Source organism: Coregonus clupeaformis, chromosome 35, assembly GCF_020615455.1.
Source record: "Coregonus clupeaformis isolate EN_2021a chromosome 35, ASM2061545v1, whole genome shotgun sequence".
Taxonomy (NCBI): domain Eukaryota; kingdom Metazoa; phylum Chordata; class Actinopteri; order Salmoniformes; family Salmonidae; genus Coregonus; species Coregonus clupeaformis.
Window position 1 is genome coordinate 8,992,931 of NC_059226.1, and position 20,772 is coordinate 9,013,702.

Genomic DNA, 20,772 nt, shown 5'->3' on the forward strand with positions numbered 1-20,772 from the left:
AAGTATCTTTTTGGGCTTCTTGCGGTCAATTTGCAGTCAACAAATATTTGTAATTATGTTCCGGCACCCTGACCATCCGCTCAAGGGAATATCGTCCCGTGCTGAATCTAGTTGATGATCCCTGCTCTAAAGGGATAGTGAGATTTTGGCTATTAAGACATAAAAATGTTATCCATGAGTTCATCTGACTGGGCAGGTAGAAAAAGGCAAAATAGCCAAAATCTCGCTCTTATCCCTTTTAATCAATGTAACAAGGGCATAGTAATTGACTTCAGTGTGTGTGTGTGTGTGCGCATGTCACACCTTTCAAAGAGGGAATCCTCTTCACTCTACTCTAACCCCATGGGCCCTTATGATTGCATTCCACCTGCTGGTTACAGCTAGCAATTAACACCATGCAAATTCCAGGTTTTGTGATGCAAATTAAATCATTGGCGCATTCACCATCATGCACACTCCAGCTATACATCCTGTTTTGTGGCAGGTTTGCTCAGGAACACAAATCAGTGTTGATATTCCATTACCAACATGTTTATCAGGCTGTGTGATTTGAAGTTACTCATTTCTGTCTGATTTTTGTGAGGGTTTTTTGTCCCTTATTCCTTAGTTTCCTCTGATGCGCCTAGAATTGCTACTCTTACTGTATACATGAAAATAGATAACCAAAATGAGTGTCGCTGTGTTGATGAACCAAGCCGATTCCAGAAGGTGTTCCTTGTTTTGAAGTGGCATAGTTCTGTAAGTCAGATTTCTAATCAGCTTACTTCATCCACTACGGCAATCACTTTCAGAAAATCTCCTTTGTGTCATACTCACTAATAAGCATGATACAAACCTTGATTACACCTCAGTGACAAGGTGGTTTGTTGTGGATGGCTATTGATTTAGTCAGTGTTAAGTCAATGTTCGCTGCTTGTGGTGCTGTATGACAACCCCACATTAAAAAACGGGATGTTGATCAGCTTAAAAGGCATAATGAAAGTAATTTCAGGGTGAGAACAAAAAAATGGGTGAAATGGAAGAGCATTAATTACTATCTGCAGGGTGGCTTTATGGGGTGTCATCAAACATGGATTAAAGCTAATCATTTTTTGCCCAAAGTGCTTTTCCCCTCCTTACTCCCTAAACTAGGGGGCTTGTTATTTTAAATATGCTGTGCCATTGCCACTTCAAACCGTTCCAGCCAGCTGGGGCGGTGCACTAATGATGTGGCCATGGAAACGGAGCGGCCAGAGGGTCACCCTGTGTCTTATCACTAAGCACAAAACAAGGAAAATCCTTTGTTTGCAGATTTATAGTTAGGATAGCTGACACAATGGAAGACAAACCAGATAAAACATGGAATAAACCAGAGGGAGGGACTAGTAACTCTATAATCTTTAATCACACCTAGGAGCCTTCAGGGTAGGTACAGTATATACATAGAATGTCTGCCCAATCCACTGCACGATTTTGAACAACATTCACAGTACAACGGCAAACTTAATTGCGTATTCATTCAACCATGCTTATTTGCTGTGGAGGAATCTTACTTTTTGAAACCTGGTAACTGGGATGTGGGACAAGGCAGGCCAGGGAATCCTATACTAGGTTAATCAGCAAATGGAAGAGAGTCGCAACCTCTCCTTGACGTGTAGGTGGAGGAGGGAGTACAGGTGCTCCATCTAGCTGCAACTTCAAAGGCCTATGACAGGGTTCTTCAATTCCGGTCCTGGAGGGCCGAAACACCTCTGTTTTTCATCCTCTCCTTCTAATCAGGGGCTAATTCAGACCTGGGACACCAGGTGAGTGCAATTAACTACCAGGTAGAAATAAAAAACAAGTGTTTCGGCCCTCCAGGACCGGAATTGAAGAACCCTGGCCTATGAGGTCCCATTGACTGGACTGCTGCATCCTTTTTCAATGCTGTGCTTTCATTTCTAATTTCCTACTCTCTGGGAGCCCAGGAGGCCAAGTGCTGCAACAAGCCATTAAAATGTATTCCGGTACAGGTACGCTCTTAGAAAACAGTGTTCCAAAAGGGTTATTTGGCTGTCCCCATAGGAGAACCCCTTTATGGTTCCAGGTAGAACTCCTTTTTGTGTTCCATGTAGAACCCTCTGTGGAAAGGGTTTTATATGGAACCCAAAAGGGTTCTTCAAAGAGTTATGCTATGGGGACAGCTGAAGAACCCCTTTAAGTTCTAGATAGCACCTTTTTTCTAAGAGTATACTATTGAGAGGTCCTTAGAAAGAAAGGCACCTAGCAGCAGACAAACAATTAAGTTTAGAGGGGCTCTTTACATGGGCAACAGTCCAATCACAGTCTAATCCTTGCTGAACCCTAAGTCTCTAATTGTCAATGACTGGGGCAGGCCATTCATTTTCATTATTAAAGAGGAAACATTAAAATAACCAACTCAGTGTATCTGTTAATGGCATTGCTCGCCCACAGTCTGCCTAACTTGGGAGCCAGGTCCACCCACTGGGGAGCCAGGCCCAGCCAATCAGAATGTGTTTTTCCCCACGAAAGGGCTTTATTACAGACAGAAATACTCCTCAGTTTCATCAGCTGTCCGGGTGTCTAGGCTCTCAGACGATCCTACAGGTGAAGAAGCCGGATGTGGAGGTCCTGGGCTGGCATTATTACACGTGGTCTGCGGTTGAACATTGAATTATCTGGCGGCAGCTCTGCTGGACATTCCTGCAGTTAGCATGCCAATTGCACGCTCCCTCAAAACTTGAGATATCTATGGCATTGTGTTGTGTGACCGAACTGCACATTTTAGAGTGGCCTTTTATTGTCCCCAGCACAAGGTGCACCAGTGTAATGATCATGCTGTTTAATCAGCTTCTTGATATGCTACACCTGTCAGGTGGATGGATTATCTTGGCAAAGGAGAAATGCTCACTAACAGAGATGAAAACAAATTTGTGAACAAAATGTAAGAGAAATAAGCTTTTTGTGCTTATGGAAAATTTCTGGGATCTTTTATTTCAGCTCATGAAACATGGGACCAGCACTTATCATGTTGTGTTTATATTTTTGTTCAGTATAATTCCATCCAAATAATTGAAGTCAATTAAAACTCAAAAGAGCATGACAAGTGCCCTTGAATTGCCTTTCCGTCAGCAGATCAATGGATGTGAACAGCCAATAAGGAACGTGTCCTAATCACAAGATCCTGTTGCGCCTTGGTTTTTCCGCTGGCGCTAAGTGGTTCTATTTGGGAAGTGTCAGTCCCTGTGCCATGAAATGGTGCCTGACTGGAGCTTTGGTTTCACTGGCTGTGTGTGGAATCATTTCTGCACATAGAGAGGCACCTCACCCCAGCAGCCGCGTAATTAATGTGTCTATGCCTATTTATAGCTTTTGTGTGTGCAAGAGAGAAAGATGGAGAGAGAGGAAGAGAGTGATGTGTAGTAGCTGACATTTTCTACATTTTTTAAACTTCAGTTTATTTAGTAAATACTTTCTTAACACTTACTTTTCTTTCAACTGCATTTTTGGTTAAGGGCTTGTAAGTAAGCATTTCACTATAAGGTCTACACCTGTTGTATTTGACGCATGTAACAAATACAATTTGATTTGATTTGATTTTGACAGGGAAGCTAAGAGTTGTTCTTGGTGATGGTGCCTTTCACTTCCTCCATGCTGGTTCATTGGAACTGGGAAGGAAACCCTCTCAAGTTGCCATCATGTGTTGTTGTGTGTGAAAGAAAAACAAGTTTTCATTGCTGAAAATATTCTCATGTAGTTTATCACTTCTAAAAGAGGAATTGTGGGCCTATTTCAAAAAGTCTGATTACAATATGAAATCTTGGTTTCCTGGCTGAGGGGAATAACATGTAATACATTTAACTCAGGCTGAAGATGATCTACAATCACACTGAATAATGCAGCATACTCATTCAAGGCACAGGAGAGACCTTACAGATGCTTGGGGCCCCGTACACTAGTTAAAAGTCTGTAATAATCAAATTACAAATCCCACAATGTGTGCATGGATGCCCAGATGGTTGCAGCACAGATGTCCTCAACAGATCACCTCTGAGCAGTGCGCAGGAGGTGGTAACACCCATGCTGTGACTCAGAACCCCTGCGGGGACTCTTGGACAGCATTTGAATAGGCAGGCGAAATAGCCTCCACAATCCAAAGGGAAAAAGCTTCTGATCTGAAAACCTGTCAAAAGCTAGGAAAGAGATAGCCAGTCCTTACATGGGTTATGGGATTTGAAATACTGCAGCCTGTTCACAACAGTATAACATACAGCCCACCATCAAATAACGCAGAACCCTAAAAGTCATGTTGGCAGTATTGGTGGCCATCCTTCAAGTGCATTATAGGTTCACAAGGAGGAAGCCAGCTATGGTCTTCTCTGAGCCAAAGCCTGGTTTCGTAGCAGCCCTTCCCATATGAGGCTAGATCCAAAATACCACTCAAAAACTATCTTTTGATATTTGTTTCATTAGTCCACTGTTTTTTTTTTGTAATAGTATTTTTATTGGAATTTCACAGTTTTCTTCCATATTAAGAGATAAAACAAAAAGATAAAATATGAATAACAATAAAAATAAAAATAAAACAATGAATGAACAGATGTGAATTAAACCCTAAAGTTCGGTTTAAATAAAGGAATTAGCCCCAATACATGGAACGTACAGTATAATCAAGAGACAAGTAAACAACCATTCTAAAAGAATACTTGCATCATAATAGCTGATAAATCAGGTTCTTGGTCATTCAAATAAGGTTCCCACACTTTGTACAACTGATCTGTTTTAGAATGTAATGTACATGTCAAATATTCCAATTCCAATGGAACCCATTGAAATAGTATCTTATGCCAACCTTTAAAAGATGGGACCTTGTCAGTAATCCACTGTAAGAGGATGTTTTTCCTCGCTGAGAAGGTAAGGATGTTTTACAGCCTCCTCTTACCCACAGAAGTAACATGCCTACTAGGGAGACCTAACAGCAAAGAAATTGGGTCCAATTCTAGGTCGACCCCTAGAATTTGTTCAATTTCTTGAAGGACATTAGAACAGTACTTTTGTAATTTGGAACATGACCATAAGCACTGAGGAGAGGAGGAATGGTTAGACGCATGTCTGCGATTCGGCGATATATGCAATCTGTATATTATTCTTAATTGGATTGCTCTAGTGCGATTACAGTTTTAGATATAGTTTTTGCATATCTCCAAATGTCCTCCCACATCTCCTCGTCATTAGTAACACTCGCTTGACCCCTTATGTGTCTACAGTAGAAAAGGGCCTCAAAGCATCATAAAATAAACGTACAGACATTTTTCTTTGTGAGAAAAAAAACATTATTTCAATGACAGACGCATCAGGGTTGCCAACCAACGTGGTGCTCTTCAAAATATGTCAGACGTTTAGAAAGCTGAAAAAGTCCTGCTTAGGGAGCCAATATTTCTCAACCATCTGCTCAGATGACATTAGAATCGTGTCAGCTAATAAATCATTTAGTCTGCCTATGCCCTTATTAAGCCAAAGGTTAAAGCCAACATCCAGCAATCCTTGTACAAAATCAGGGTTGTTAAGAATCGGGGTAAGAGCAGAGGTTAGTTTGGACCTTCCCTCAAAATGTTGAACTGATCTCCATGCTTTGAGTGTATAAAGTGAAACAGGATTATTGCAGCTATCTTTTACAGATTTGAAGCTTCTGAAAAATAAAAGATCCTGCAAGGGGTATTTTGAAAAAGAAGTCTCAATATCTAACCAAATAGCGGAGTCATCATTTGTGATCCAGTCAGTAATATACCTTAAGTGGGCACACCACTGATAAAACCTAAAATTGGGCAGATATAAGACCCCTACAGAACCTGACAGTTGCAATATTGCAATATTAAGTATTGGCTTGCATTTACTCCATAGGAACCGTGCGTCCTCCGAAACAAAAACCAACCGAGCCGCACTGCTTCTTGACACAATGCCCGCTTAACCTGGAAGCCAGACGCACCAACGTGTCGGAGGAAACACCGTACACCTGGCGACCGTGTCAGCGTGCACTGCGCCCGGCCCGCCACAGGAGTCGCTAGTGCGGATGGGACAAGAACAGGAGTCGCTGGTTCGCGATGGGACAAGAACAGGAGTCGCTAGTGCGCGATGGGATAAGAACATGACCGGGTTAATTCCCAGGGGTCTATGCTATGATCTGTAAATTGAAGTAGTGAACCAACCGATAGACAGTTTGGGCCGGAACATAATTACAAATAATTTGTAGACCGCAAATTGACCGCAAGAAGCCCAAACAGATATCATATTTGACTAAAACAATCATTTCAAACCTTGCTTACATTTGTATACATTGACGTGTCTCTCTATTATGCGTGGTAATATTTGGCAACATATATCCTAAATTAAAATCTATTGGAGCTGATTTCCTGGTGTTTTTACAGTCTTTCATGTCTAATAATAAAACCACCTGCAGGCCAAATTCGGCCCCTGTGCTGGCAGTTGGGTAACCTTGATTTACATGTTGACTTGATAATGTTTGACTTCAGGTAGGCTACATATTCCATCAACTGTTCCCTGTACCAAATTTACAACAACCTCTTGTGTTAATGCTGGTGTAGTTGCTTGAACACAAATAGCCTTAATTATTGTGTAATTTTGAAGCTATAACAGATGATTATGACAGAACACACAGGTAGAGCTAACTAAATGTGACAGGTGGATCTACCCTCTTCTTCGCAGAGTGGATTTCTTACATCCCTCGGCAACAGCCCGATGCGGGGAAAGTGTGCCTGCACTTCCTGTGACTATATATGGAGACCACCCGTATAGCATGAGTGAAGAAGAAAACATCTCCGGGAAAAATGAGAGCGTTTGTCTGTGATCCCAAAAAATATTAATCGTTTATTGCGGCCATGACTATATCCTATCTTAAAGAGACAAACACGTATTTTCCGTCGATTTTGTTGTGCTAAAACAGGAACTCAGAGACGCGAGCAAAAACATACGCACATCGCAACTGTGAATGAGAAAGCTACAGGTGAGCATTATTTTTTCTTTATCTACAGTATTTCAACTTTATTTAGTTGCACATATACCATATCTATTCCATGTCTGTTTTAAAGGTGAAAATAGCACTTTGCATAATTGATTGTCTGCTGTTTCAATATGTGAACATTTTGGAGGGGACATTTCATTGCTTTCATACCTGTTGATTTGAATTGTAACCAATTTGCGTGCCTAATCAACGAATATTTTAATAAGTTGACAGATACATATTTTATGCCATGGTAAAGCTTATGTCTATGACTGTCGTTGTTGTCACTTATCTGCTAGTCCCCCTTTAAGTTTCTTATTCTAAGAAAAAGTTGTTTATCCATCCCCTAATATTAATTTCTGTTTTAGAATTAAGACATATTTCAAATATGCCGAAACCCTAGTTATTCATGAGGCTTTTGGTTGATCTGTTGGTTGATTATTGACCAGAAAAAAATAGGAACAGGTGATTTAATTTCCTCAACAAGATGTTGGCTAATAATATGCCATTTAGCAGACGCTTTTATCCAAAGCGACTTACAGTAATGTGCGCATACATTTTTACGTATGGGTGGTCCCGGGGATCGAACCCACTACCCTGGTGTTACAAGCGCCATGCTCTACCAATTGAGCTACAGAGGACCACCTAATGGTACGCACGAAGATATTATTAAGTCATTTAGTTGTAGGCTATAATTGGTCACCTATCTTTCAGAGGATCGTGTGTTCTCTAACATGCACTCTGCATGTGATCTTCCAAAGATTTCATCCTATTATTCCATCTTAGTTGTTCATGTCAGTGATTCGTTTTGAAAAACTGCAACCAGTTCCCTGCATTGGTCAAGGCAACCCAACCTTGCTGAACTGAAACTCTTATTTGGCATATAGAAATAATTAATGAAACAGACACCTTTTTTAAAAAACTACTCAAGTATGTCTATCACTTATTATTTTCACATAAAGGCTAGATGTATGAATTGATAATAACTGCATAGTTACACTTATAGTGCTCTCAACAAATCTCCATTACTGTACAATCAGAATCCTTTGTAGAGCATACTTTTCCCCAATCAACCAGTCTTGCTAAATTGTCATGAGGCGTAGTTTTCTGCATAAGGGATGTATTCACCAAGGGAACCTTTCTTATGTATATAGCATGCAGTTGTCTTGGAAACGGACTAACCTGATGTAGGGATGGTTGTTGTGTTCATTATATCAATCACTCCTGGTAACCTCCCTTTTAACTTTTAACAATACTTCTGAAAGTACCGATGTTCTCTCTCCAATAATTATGCGATATTGACCCTCATTTGTGAATTTCAATGAAGAGGGTTAATGCATAATCAGTCTGGTCTTTGTGCCAATGCACTCAGAGGACAGGGTTATTTGCATGTACCAGAGAGGTGAATGACTGTTATGCAGATTGCAGGAATATGATTTCCTTTTTTAATGAAGCACTTTAGAGGTAAACAAAAACAAGAGGGGTCCTAAGTGTCCACTTAGAAGGAGCTCGTCAAGTATCTTAAGGAGACCAATAACTCAGACAGGTGTTGTTATATTTCCACTGCACCTACAGAGTAATCACTTAGAGTTTTAATAATGATTTACATTTAATCATCATGTCCCCAGTGGATGCGTTCAGTGAAGAAAATATTATTTCCTCCACTGAATTTTGCCTCTCCTACATGCGTAGTCTCATAGCCTGTAACTTTCCTGCATCATATTACACTAATCAACATCAATTAACAAAATGTGCCTCTGGACACACATCCATAATGTCCTAGAAGACAGAAAACACTGAATTCGTTGATATTTTACCCTTTTGTTTCACATAATTCTTAGAAGTCCCCTTGAGTTCTCTTGAGAAAATAAGTCTCTCAATCTTATACAAAGAGAACAATTGCAGTATAGTCATGTTATGTCTGCACACTGCGTTTACAATGCTGCATTAAGAGTAACATTAGCACACAGTTCGATAGTGCTGTTATTGTTGGGTTATGCCTAATGTATTGTGATATGTGATTGATTGATTGCTTGGTTCTGTAACGGTCACTTCAGTTTGAGATATGAAAAACACGGTTGATTAGAAATCGCTGTCGCAGAGATATCTTTCTAAGCACGACAGTCACTTGAGTGATTGTTTCCACATCTATGGCTATATAAATTCCATTATCTTGTTGATTGACAGTTTAAATCTATCTGTGTGGTACAGTTTTTTCCCTCAGAGCTTTGAGAAAGCTTCCTGTGGCAGGTTAGAGACTACTTGATTCTAGAGTCTAGCTCTATGAGTCACTCTCTGAACACTACTGGTGCTATAAAAACTCTGGCTAACCCTGTCTATTCCCCACACTCCTCTCTCTCTCCTTAGACATCCAAAGAGCAACTTGTGAAAAGGTTGAGTGAGAGGGTAACTTCATTTTGATGTGTCTGTATGTCAATTTGGCCCTTATAGTAGGTATAATTATGACAATGATTCTAAGGCTCCAGGGCATATTATGTTGGTTGAAGGGTTCCCTGGTCCTTTTATATAAAGAAAGATGAACACACTGTGAATCATTCATTTTTCACTTCACACAGGATCATGGTTTTGTAAAGGATTGAGCTCATAAGCATTTACCTTCACCATCATGCAACCTTTCATATAATAATGAATATCCTGTCATAGTCACCATGGTTGATATTGTGTTGTGTTTGAGGTTGTATTTGTATTGAGAATTGAGTTGAGTAGCATAGAGAGGAGACCTTCCTTATCTACATAACATAACCAGTCTGTATTGTTTTGCATATCATGAAATGCGCTGCATGTACCCAGTGTATTCAGAGAATAGTTATAGTAGTGAATTCTCATTGAATAGAGCATTGTTGCTCCCTGCAGTATGCCCTTGTTCATGTGGCTCTCTAAGTAATTTCTGCTGTGTTGCCAGGTTGTGGCTTTGTATAGCCTAAATAGCACAGAAAGACTTTACCCAAGCTGTATAATAGCTCCCAGCCTCTTTCCCACCAACACTGCTGAATGTTCACTGCCTATCGATCTCAGATGCAAAGTGTCAGTCTTATGTCAATCCTGAATTGAGCGCCCGCGGATCACCCTAACAGATTGTCTCATTGGCTGTGCAGGGGCTGCTGAGAATAAGCTGCTACCGTGGAACCTCTGATTGTCCTCCGGTGGTTCTGTCAAAGCCTGGAGGGGATCAGAGCCCTTATCTATCTAGACATGCACACAGATCTTAATGATACTGTTGCTATGTCTCCCCATTCCATGTGAGGAACTTTCTCTCCATGTTCAACAAGAGCCTTAAAGGCTTGTTGTGGAGCTCCCAGCGCAACACGTTCTGTCTGCCATGTCACAATGCCCAGGCCTCTAGTATGGCTGTTATGTGTGTGGTGGATATAAGTGAGCCCTTGTCAAATCAATAAGGTCCTTTCCTCCCTGATTATCTGTAGATGAGCCATTCACAGAGGTTTCAGTCTGTGGGCCTGAGTGACCACCTCATTTGGCCCACACACAAAGGATTCATCAAGCAAATAGATAGTTGTTAATCGGGTTTGTTCCATAATGATGTTGTTTTTGTTTGTCTTTGAATAGTATTACCTTTCCCTCAAGGAACGATGTAATTACATTTTGACAAAGCTGAAGGTCATCATGTGGATATCTTTGTCCATTTGATTGCCAGTCATTAATCAAAAGGATTCTTGACATTTCAGTGGTTTTTAGAGCATCCTGAACATACATAATATAATGAATAATATAATGAATGACTTCCAGTGTAAAAGCCAAAATAATATTGAGAAACGACAACTGCGGAAAATACAATTGGATTAGAGAAATTAAGAGATTGTAAGTCACATGCAAACGCAGGCACACACACACACACACACACACACACACACACACACACACACACACACACACACACACACACACACACACACACACACACACACACACACACACACACGCACACACACACAGTAGGCCATATACAGTACAGTCCATGCACATAATCAAGTAGACCTCCCATAGGACCAAAGAAGATCATTTAAACCATCTGTATTCTGAGGGATTGGCAGGACCGTCACCGAACATGACTAAATAGATAACACTTGTGGACTAATTGATAACAATGGTATTCAAATTACATTTGTTCTTCTTTCTAAAAATGCCTGCCCTCTATTTTGGATATGATATCATGTCAGAATTTCTTCACTCAATCCTGAAGAAATTAGATCAAGGAAAGCTGTGCTGCGACACTCCAGGGTCACACTGATGGATACATTTTACAGCAGCAGTCTAGGCTGGCTGATGCCATTTGATAGATACCAGTAGGTTAACCAATCTATAAGGATGAAAATGATATCAGTGGCAGGATGAGTCCCCACCGACAGAATGGGAGATTTTTTATGAGTCATAAATCCATTATTATCTCCATCCCAATTGGCTTTGAAAAGAAGTGTGTCATTCTGTCTCCCTGGGAGTCTGATGATGGGGCATTTGCAGTCCTTTAGCCTCCCTGAATACGGAGCGTATGGAGCTGAGGAGATGAGAATTCAGGTGGGATCAGGACCCACATTTGCCTCATTCGTGCTGTGGTGTGTTAAGCTAGCCTGGCCAGGGGAAGACTGATATAATAACATCAAGTGGTTATTTATGCAGCCTGCCTCGGTAGAATTCTGTCTACCTGGATTTACCAACCCCTTTCCCTCCCTCTGCCGTTACCATAGAGACCCCTCCATCCACTAACAGCAAGGAGCCTTTCGCTGCCGGGGCTCGCTGGCTTCTCACAGGAGAAATACACTGTTGAGTCCCTGGCAAGGTTCGGGCACCTGTGGTGAGGAAAGAGAGAGGAAGAGAGAGAGGAAGAGAGAGAGGAATTGAGAGAGGAATTGAGATAGGAAGAGAGAGAGGAAGAGAGAGAGGAATAGAGAGGAAGAGAGAGAGAGAAAGAGAGAGAGAGAGAGAGACTTGCATTCACTTGGCTGTGAGTGTTTCCTTGGCAGCTGGCGCCCTGTGTATGGTGACACGTTGACTCATTTTTGTCACTGGGACTTGATGACTGAGACAGAGTGACATCCAGTTGGGAGGCCAGCCACGTCTAATTGAAATGAGCTGCTCACCTGGGAGAAGGCTTCTCCCTAACTGTGACACTTTGCTAACTGTCACCAGTCAGAGCTGCAAGTGCCTACCTAGCAGACAGGTATTGGATCTGAGACACAAGCAGGTATCTGGTGTTAGTAGTTTGCTCTGTTAAAACAGCATCAGGTCTCTAATGGCCTTGGGGAAACATGAAAAGGTGCACACAGATGACCAATATATAAAATAATCTCTCTCACAAAAGCCTCCCTTGAGAAATGAAAATGTGAAATGAAAACAGCACTTCTCATCACGTGGGTTTAACTATGCTGTCACTGTATAAGAATGGTGGATTCAAACCCACTTCATTCATAGCCAGTAACTCTTTCGACCAATATCCAAGGGGCACTGCAATCCAAAACCTTCCTCACTGGTGGCATCATAGACATATGAATACCTACATGAATGATACTATTGATATTCTAACTAAAAGTACTAGGCAAGCTCACTATCTGTCTCGACCAGTTACATTGAGTTAATTCCTATTACAAATATATTGTCTAGCTAGCTGTGTTATTTAATGTGTAACTTTCACTGTTTGAGAGAAAGCAGAACACAGAGCTGCCAGTGTACTCTGTCTCTTCTTCTTCCCTTAGAGATGTGACAAAAGAAAGACATTTGCTGTCAGCTGATGAAAAGAATGTCTATCTGTCCCCTGAAACAACTTCTCCATCAATCAAACCCTCTCTCTTGTATCCATGTCATTTCTTCTATTTTAGTGCCTTTCTGTTTGTTTCTCTGCCTCTGCATTGTGCTGTTGCTGCCTCTACTGGTGTCAGCCACCATACAAGCTGGCGGAGGCTGGAGAGTGACTCATTCTCACTGAGGTGGAACCTAAGGATGGCCTTGTTCTTTAGAAATCTCTCATCTGATCACAGTTTAACTAGAACCCTTAAGAACAAGGTCAGAAATGAATTAAACGTCTGTGATGATGATACTTCTATCTTAGCAGCACTTCTCTCTGCTACAGTAGATGGGGGTCGGTGGAATACGATTTGAGAGAGTGTTGCTTTAATGAGAGTTATTGCAGGTAGGCTTGTCACAACAGTGGCCAACCAGCAAATCTATGATGAATCGACCAGCATACGATATCAGTCAGCCTTGGACAGAAATAGCACGTACCTTCTGCCATGGCTGAGTATAATTGAGTTAAGAGGGGGTGATTACTGTGATTAGCCCTGTGTATATGTAGCCAAAGGGAAGCTCCTCAAGTGGATATATCACATCTGTGGTAGATACTGTATATCCAACTATAGTTCAAATATGCACTGGGATAAGTATTTCCAGACATTTACTGAACATTGTTGTACTACCTGACACTTGTTTTAGTTCCATAATGTTGTTAGGCTCATGTTCATGTGAATTATTCTCCTTGTGACCCCAGGTAGTGAATGAGCATGACGACGTTGCTGGACCTGAAGAGCAGTGTGCTGAGGCAGGTGCAGAGGAGCCAGTCTCTGAGGGGGAGGAGGGAGCCAGCAGCCTCAGCAGCCAGCTGCATCCCCGTCACACACTGCCCTGACCAGCTACCTCACGGGTGAGTCTCACACACTGCCCTGACCAACTACCTCACGGGTGAGTCTCACACACTGCCATGACCAACTACCTCACGGGTGAGTCTCACACACTGCCCTGACCAACTACCTCACGGGTGAGTCTCACACACTGCCCTGACCAACTACCTCACGGGTGAGTCTCACACACTGCCCTGACCAACTACCTCACGGGTGAGTCTCACACACTGCCATGACCAACTACCTCATGGGTGAGTCTCACACACTGCCATGACCAACTACCTCACGGGTGAGTCTCACACACTGCCCTGACCAACTACCTCACGGGTGAGTCTCACACACTGCCATGACCAACTACCTCATGGGTGAGTCTCACACACTGCCCTGATCAGCTACCTCATGGGTGAGTCTCAGTGGCTCACAGAATCAACAGCTGTTATAATCACACAATCATTCCGGTGCACACATGCATGTAAACACGCATATTCACTCACTCATTCACTCCGGTAATAATAATAATATAGTGCGTTTCATCACAACATAGAATCTCAAAGCGCTTGCAAAGCAACTAATTATAAAAAATGGAAAGCGAAAGGTGTCTCTAGTCAGCTTCAAAGACAGTTTGAAAAGGCAGTCAGTCCCTGGTATGGCTTGAGCGGAGAGAGGGGCATCGATGGTTAGCCATGGAGAAAGTCAGTCTGACAGAGACAGCTACACACAGGCACATTCAGACTGGATGAAGGAAATGTTCCTCTGGCAGTCTCTGAGAAGAAGGCCTAGTCTGGTGCTGAGGACCATAAATATTCTGGACAAGCCCAATATGTTTAATGTGTCCCTCGCCTCTACTCCAGAGATGGGACCTGTTTCTAAAATGCCTCGATCAGTCTGGTCTTCCCCAAGGAGACATTAACCATCCCAAAATACCAACCGCTACATGCACAGTCAGACACTCAGTGAATGGGGAACATTGCTTTTGGGGGAACAACACTTAGAAATACTTAAATGGTCTATCATTTATCTTTAATATATAACTCTATAACTTTTCATAACTTTTATCGAAAATAAACTAACCAAATGAATCCAATATGTGTAAACAGAATGTTCTTATGTTATTGATTAACACGTTTATTTGATTGATTAACCCCAAACTGAGATGGTTGTGATGAGCTGTCATCCTAAGAATATTGGCAGATGAATAGGCCACAGCAGAATCGACAGGCACAGGTGAATAAACCAATAGTTTTTCCAGTCATCATTTGGTGCGAGTCTTCTGTTTTGATTGCTCTTCAGCTGAATGTCAAAGCCAATAGTAATGGGCATGTAAACCTTGAGGTTTCTATAGCAACCCAACAATGTCTATTTGTTACAGCCTGCTCCTAAAATATGAACAGCTAGATTGTTAATGACGGCGCCTATTTTATTTGCGAGGGAGTTAAACACCTGCGATGCTCTGAGCAGAACCTTTTGTAATTATTAATTTAATCTGTTGAATTATTTAACACTGGCTCTGTAAAAGACTTGAGGAACTACAACGAACTAATACTATTGATAGGGTAGGGGAGAATTACTCATCCACCTGGTCAATTTATGTCAGTATAATGAAACATTGAGGTGAGGGGAATTCATGTGTTTTTCATAGGTAAAATCAAAACATGTATATATTGGTACTTTATTTGTAAAGGTTTCTAGGTCAAGCCATGTGGTAACTAGCATCTTAACTCATTTTTACATGTAAGAGTCTATCTGGTAAAAACACCTTTTTATACACCGGCGCTGTTGAGTGGAACAAACTACCACAGCAACTCAAAGCCATGCCGACCTTAACGTAATTTAAGAAGAATGTCAAAAGCTGGCTAAAAATGATGTCTGTATGTAATGCTCTAGGCTATGACAATGTCGTCCTGTCCTTTGTTTTGTTATGTGTTATATGTCTAGCCTAGGTCTACTATGTCTGTTTGTAAATTTTTGAACCATTTATTTTAGAGGACCACAATGGAAATACGTTTTCAAACTTTTTTGTGTCATCCTCGATGACCTATTAGTCAGCCACCAATTGTGCAAGTTCTCCCACTTAAAAAGATGAGAGAGGCCTGTAATTTTCATCATAGGTACACATCAACTATGACAGACAAAATGAGGAAAAAAAATCCAGAAAATCACATTGTAGGATTTTTAATGAATTGATTTGCAAATTATGGTGGAAAATAAGTATTTGGTCAATAACAAAAGTTTCTCAATACTTTGTTATATACCCTTTGTTGGCAATGACACAGGTCAAACGTTTTTTGTAAGTCCTCACAAGGTTTTCACACACTGTTGCTGGTATTTTGGCCCATTCCTCCATGCAGATCTCCTCTAGAGCAGTGATGTTTTGGGGCTATCGCTGGGCAACACGGACTTTCAACTCCCTCCAAAGATTTTCTATGGGGTTGAGATCTGGAGACTGGCTAGGCCACTCCAGGACCTTGAAATGCTTCTTACGAAGCCACTCCTTCGTTGCCTGGACGGTGTGTTTGGGATCATTGTCATGCTGAAAGACCCAGCCACGTTTCATCTTCAATGCCCTTGCTGATGGAAGGAGGTTTTCACTCAAAATCTCACGATACATGGCCCCATTCATTCTTTCCTTGGTCCCTTTGCAGAAAAACAGCCCCAAAGCATGATGTTTCCACCCCCATGCTTCACAGTAGGTATGGTGTTCTTTGGATGCAACTCAGCATTCTTTGTCCTCCAAACACGACGAGTTGAGTTTTTACCAAAAAGTTATATTTTGGTTTCATCTGACCATATGACATTCTCCCAATCCTCTTCTGGATCATCCAAATGCACTCTAGCAAACTTCAGACGGGCCTGGACATGTACTGGCTTAAGCAGGGAGACACGTCTGGCACTGCAGGATTTGAGTCCCTGGCGGCGTAGTTTGTTACTGATGGTAGGCTTTGTTACTTTGGTCCCAGCTCTCTGCAGGTCATTCACTAGGTCCCCCCGTGTGGTTCTGGGATTTTTGCTCACCGTTCTTGTGATCATTTTGACCCTACGGGGTGAGATCTTGCGTGGAGCCCCAGATCGAGGGAGATTATCAGTGGTCTTGTATGTCTTCCATTTCCTAATAATTGCTCCCACAGTTGATTTCTTCAAACCAAGCTGCTTACCTATTGCAGATTCAGTCTTCCCAGCCTGGTGCAGGTCTACAATTTTGTTTCTGGTGTCCTTTGACAGCTCTTTGGTCTTGGCCATAGTGGAGTTTGGAGTGTGACTGTTTGAGGTTGTGGACAGGTGTCTTTTATACTGATAACAAGTTCAAACAGGTGCCATTAATACAGGTAACGAGTGGAGGACAGAGGAGCCTCTTAAAGAATAAGTTACAGGTCTGTGAGAGCCAGAAATCTTGCTTGTTTGTAGGTGACCAAATACTTATTTTCCACAATAATTTGCAAATAAATTCATTAGAAATCCTACAATGTGATTTTCTGGATTTTTTTTTCTCAATTTGTCTGTCATAGTTGACGTGTACCTATGATGAAAATTACATCTTTTTAAGTGGGAGAACTTGCACAATTGGTGGCTGACTAAATACTTTTTTCCCCCACTGTATCTATCTATCTATCTATCTATCTATCTATCTATCTATCTATCTATCTATCTATCTATCTATCTATCTATCTATCTATCTATCTATCTATCTATCTATCTATCTATCTATCTATCTATCTATCTATCTATCTATCTATCTATCTATCTATCTATCTATCTATCTATCTATCTATCTATCTATCTATCTATCTATCACGACTTCCGCCGAGGCTGCCTCCCCTCCTTGTTCGGGCAGGTTTCGGCGTTCGTCGTCACCGGCTTACTAGCTACTGCCACTCCCATTCTCATTACTCCACTTGTCTTGTCTTGTCAATCACACACACCTGGTGCTCATCCCCTAATTAGTCTGTGTATAAGTGTTCCCTCTGCCCCCTTGTCTTTGTGAGTGATTGTTCCATGTGGGAGGAGAGTAGCTCGGTTGAGATACTCTCGCATTTATTTTGCCAGGGTTGATTTTCCCCTGTGTCATTACATTTATTGTATTTTCTGAGACTGTGTTTGGTCAGGGAGGATTGTTTCCCCTGTACCTGTTTCAGGCGCATTGTACAATGAGGGAAAAAAGTATTTGATCCCCTGCTGATTTTGTACGTTTGCCCACTGACAAAGAAATTATCAGTCTATAATTTTAATGGTAGGTTTATTTGAACAGTGAGAGACAGAATAACAACAAAAAAATATAAAAAAAACGCATGTCAAAAATGTTATAAATCTATTTGCATTTTAATGAGGGAAATAAGTATTTGACCCCTCTGCAAAACATGACTTAGTACTTGGTGGCAAAACCCTTTTGGCAATCACAGAGGTCAGACGTTTCTTGTAGTTGGCCACCAGGTTTGCACACATCTCAAGAGGGATTTTGTCCCACTCCTCTTTGCAGATCTTCTCCAAGTCATTAAGGTTTCGAGCCTGACGTTTGTCAACTCGAACCTTCAGCTCCCTCCACAGATTTTCTATGGGATTAAGGTCTGGAGACTGGCTAGGCCACTCCAGGACCTTAATGTGCTTCTTCTTGAGCCACTCCTTTGTTGCCTTGGCCGTGTGTTTTGGGTCATTGTCATGCTGGAATACCCATCCACGACCCATTTTCAATGCCCTGGCTGAGGGAAGGAGGTTCTCACCCAAGATTTGACGGTACATGGCCCCGTCCATCGTCCCTTTGATGCGGTGAAGTTGTCCTGTCCCCTTAGCAGAAAAACACCCCCAAAGCATAATGTTTCCACCTCCATGTTTGACGGTGGGGATGTTGTTCTTGGGGTCATAGGCAGCATTCCTCCTCCTCCAAACACGGCGAGTTGAGTTGATGCCAAAGAGCTCCATTTTGGTCTCATCTGACCACAACACTTTCACCCAGTTCTCCTCTGAATCATTCAGATGTTAATTGGCAAACTTCAGACGGCCCTGTATATGTGCTTTCTTGAACAGGGGGACCTTGCGGGCATTGCAGGATTTCAGTCCTTCACGGCATAGTGTGTTACCAATTGTTTTCTTGGTGATTATGGTCCCAGCTGCCTTGAAATCATTGACAAGATCCTCCCGTGTAGTTCTGGGCTGATTCCTCACCGTTCTCATGATCATTGCAACTCCACGAGGTGAGATCTTGCATGGAGCCCCAGGCCGAGGGAGATTGACAGTTATTTTGTGTATCTTCCATTTGCGAATAATTGCACCAAATGTTGTCACCTTCTCACCAAGCTGCTTGGCGATGGTCTTGTAGCCCATTCCAGCCTTGTGTAGGTCTACAATCTTGTCCTTGACATCCTTGGAGAGCTCTTTGGTCTTGGCCATGGTGGAGAGTTTGGAATCTGATTGATTGATTGCTTCTGTGGACAGGTGTCTTTTATATGGGTAACAAGCTGAGATTAGGAGCACTCCCTTTAAGAGTGTGCTCTGAATCTCAGCTCGTTACCTGTATAAAAGACACCTGGGAGCCAGAAATCTTTCTGATTGAGAGGGGGTCAAATACTTATTTCCCTAATTAAAATGCAAATCAATTTATAACATTTTTGACATGCGTTTTTCTGGATTTTGTTGTTGTTATTCTGTCTCTCACTGTTCAAATAAACCTACCATTAAAATTATGGACTGATCATTTCTTTGTCAGTGGGCAAACGTACAAAATCAGCAGGGGATCAAATACTTTTTTCCCTCACTGTATGTCTGGAAGGAATACATCTGCATCCGGTTATTTTACTCCTGCGCCTGACTCCGTCCATCATTCACCACACTATCTATCTATCTATCTATCTACAGTGGTGTGAATTTTTTTTTGCCACCTTCCTGATTTGTTATTTGTTTGCATGTTTATCACACTTAAATGTTTCAGATCATCAAACAAATGTAAATATTAGTCAAAGATAACACAAGTAAACACAAAATGCAGTTTTGAAATGAAGGTTGTTATTATTAAGGGAAAAACAAAATCCAAACCTACATGGCCCTGTGTGAAAAAGTGTTTGCCCCCCTGTTATAACACAACTCAACTGTGGTTTATCACACCTGAGTTCAATTCCTCTAGCTACACCAAGGCCTGATTACTGCCACACCTGTTCTCAATCAAGGAATCACTTAAATAGGACCTGCCTGACAAAGTGAAGTAGACCAAAAGATCCTCAAAAGCTAGACATCATGCCGAGATCCAAAGAAATTCAGGCACAAATGAGAAAGAAAGTAATTGAGATCCATCAGTCTGGAAAAGGTTATAAAGCCATTTCTAAAGCTTTGGGACTCCAGCGAACCACAGTGAGAGCCATTATCCACAAATGGCGAAAACATGGAACAGTGGTGAACCTTCCCAGGAGTGGCCGGCCGACCAAAATTACCCCAAGAGCGTAGCGACGACTCATCCAAGAGGTCACAAAAGACCCCACAACAACATCCAAAGAGCTGCAGGCCTCACTTGCCTCAGTTAAGGTCAGTGTTTATGACTCCACCATAAGAAAGAGACTGGGCAAAAATGCCCTGCATGGCAGAGTTCCAAGACGAAAACCACTGCTGAGCAAAAAGAACATTAAGGCTTGTCTCATTTTTGCCAGAAAACATCTTGATGATCCCCAAGACCTTTGGGAAAATACTCTGTGGACTGACGAGACAAAAGTTGAACTTTTTGGAAGGTGTGTGTCCCATTACATCTGGCGTAAAAGTAACACCTCATTTCAGAAAAAGAACATCATACCAACAGTAAAATATGTTGGTGGTATTGTGATGGTCTGGGCCTGTTTTGCTGCTTCAGGACCAGGAAGACTTGCTGTGATAAATGGAACCATGAATTCTGATGTCTACCAAAGAATCCTGAAGGAAAATGTCCGGCCATCCGTTCGTGACCTCAAGCTGAAGCGAACTTGGGTTCTGCAGCAGGACAATGATCCAAAACACACCAGCAAGTCCACCTCTGAATGGCTGAAGAAAAACAAAATGAAGACTTTGGAGTGGCCTAGTCAAAGTCCTGACCTGAATCCTATTGAGATGCTGTGGCATGACCTTAAAAAGGCAGTTCATGCTCGGAAACCCTCCAATGTGGCTGAATTACAACAATTCTGC

The 20,772-nt window shown here is 41.8% G+C and overlaps 1 protein-coding gene across 1 annotated transcript in view; it reads left to right on the top strand.

Moving 5' to 3' along the window:
• The first annotated feature begins 6,717 nt into the window (after window positions 1-6,717).
• LOC121551271 (BAI1-associated protein 3-like) overlaps window positions 6,718-20,772 on the top strand; it is a 41,560-nt gene continuing 27,505 nt past the window's right edge. Inside the window, exons 1-2 of the mRNA XM_041863839.2 lie at window positions 6,718-7,000; window positions 13,512-13,664. Of these exons, the coding sequence (XP_041719773.2) occupies window positions 13,519-13,664 (146 nt within the window). The 5' untranslated portion in view covers window positions 6,718-7,000; window positions 13,512-13,518. The remainder of the gene's footprint in view (window positions 7,001-13,511; window positions 13,665-20,772) is intronic.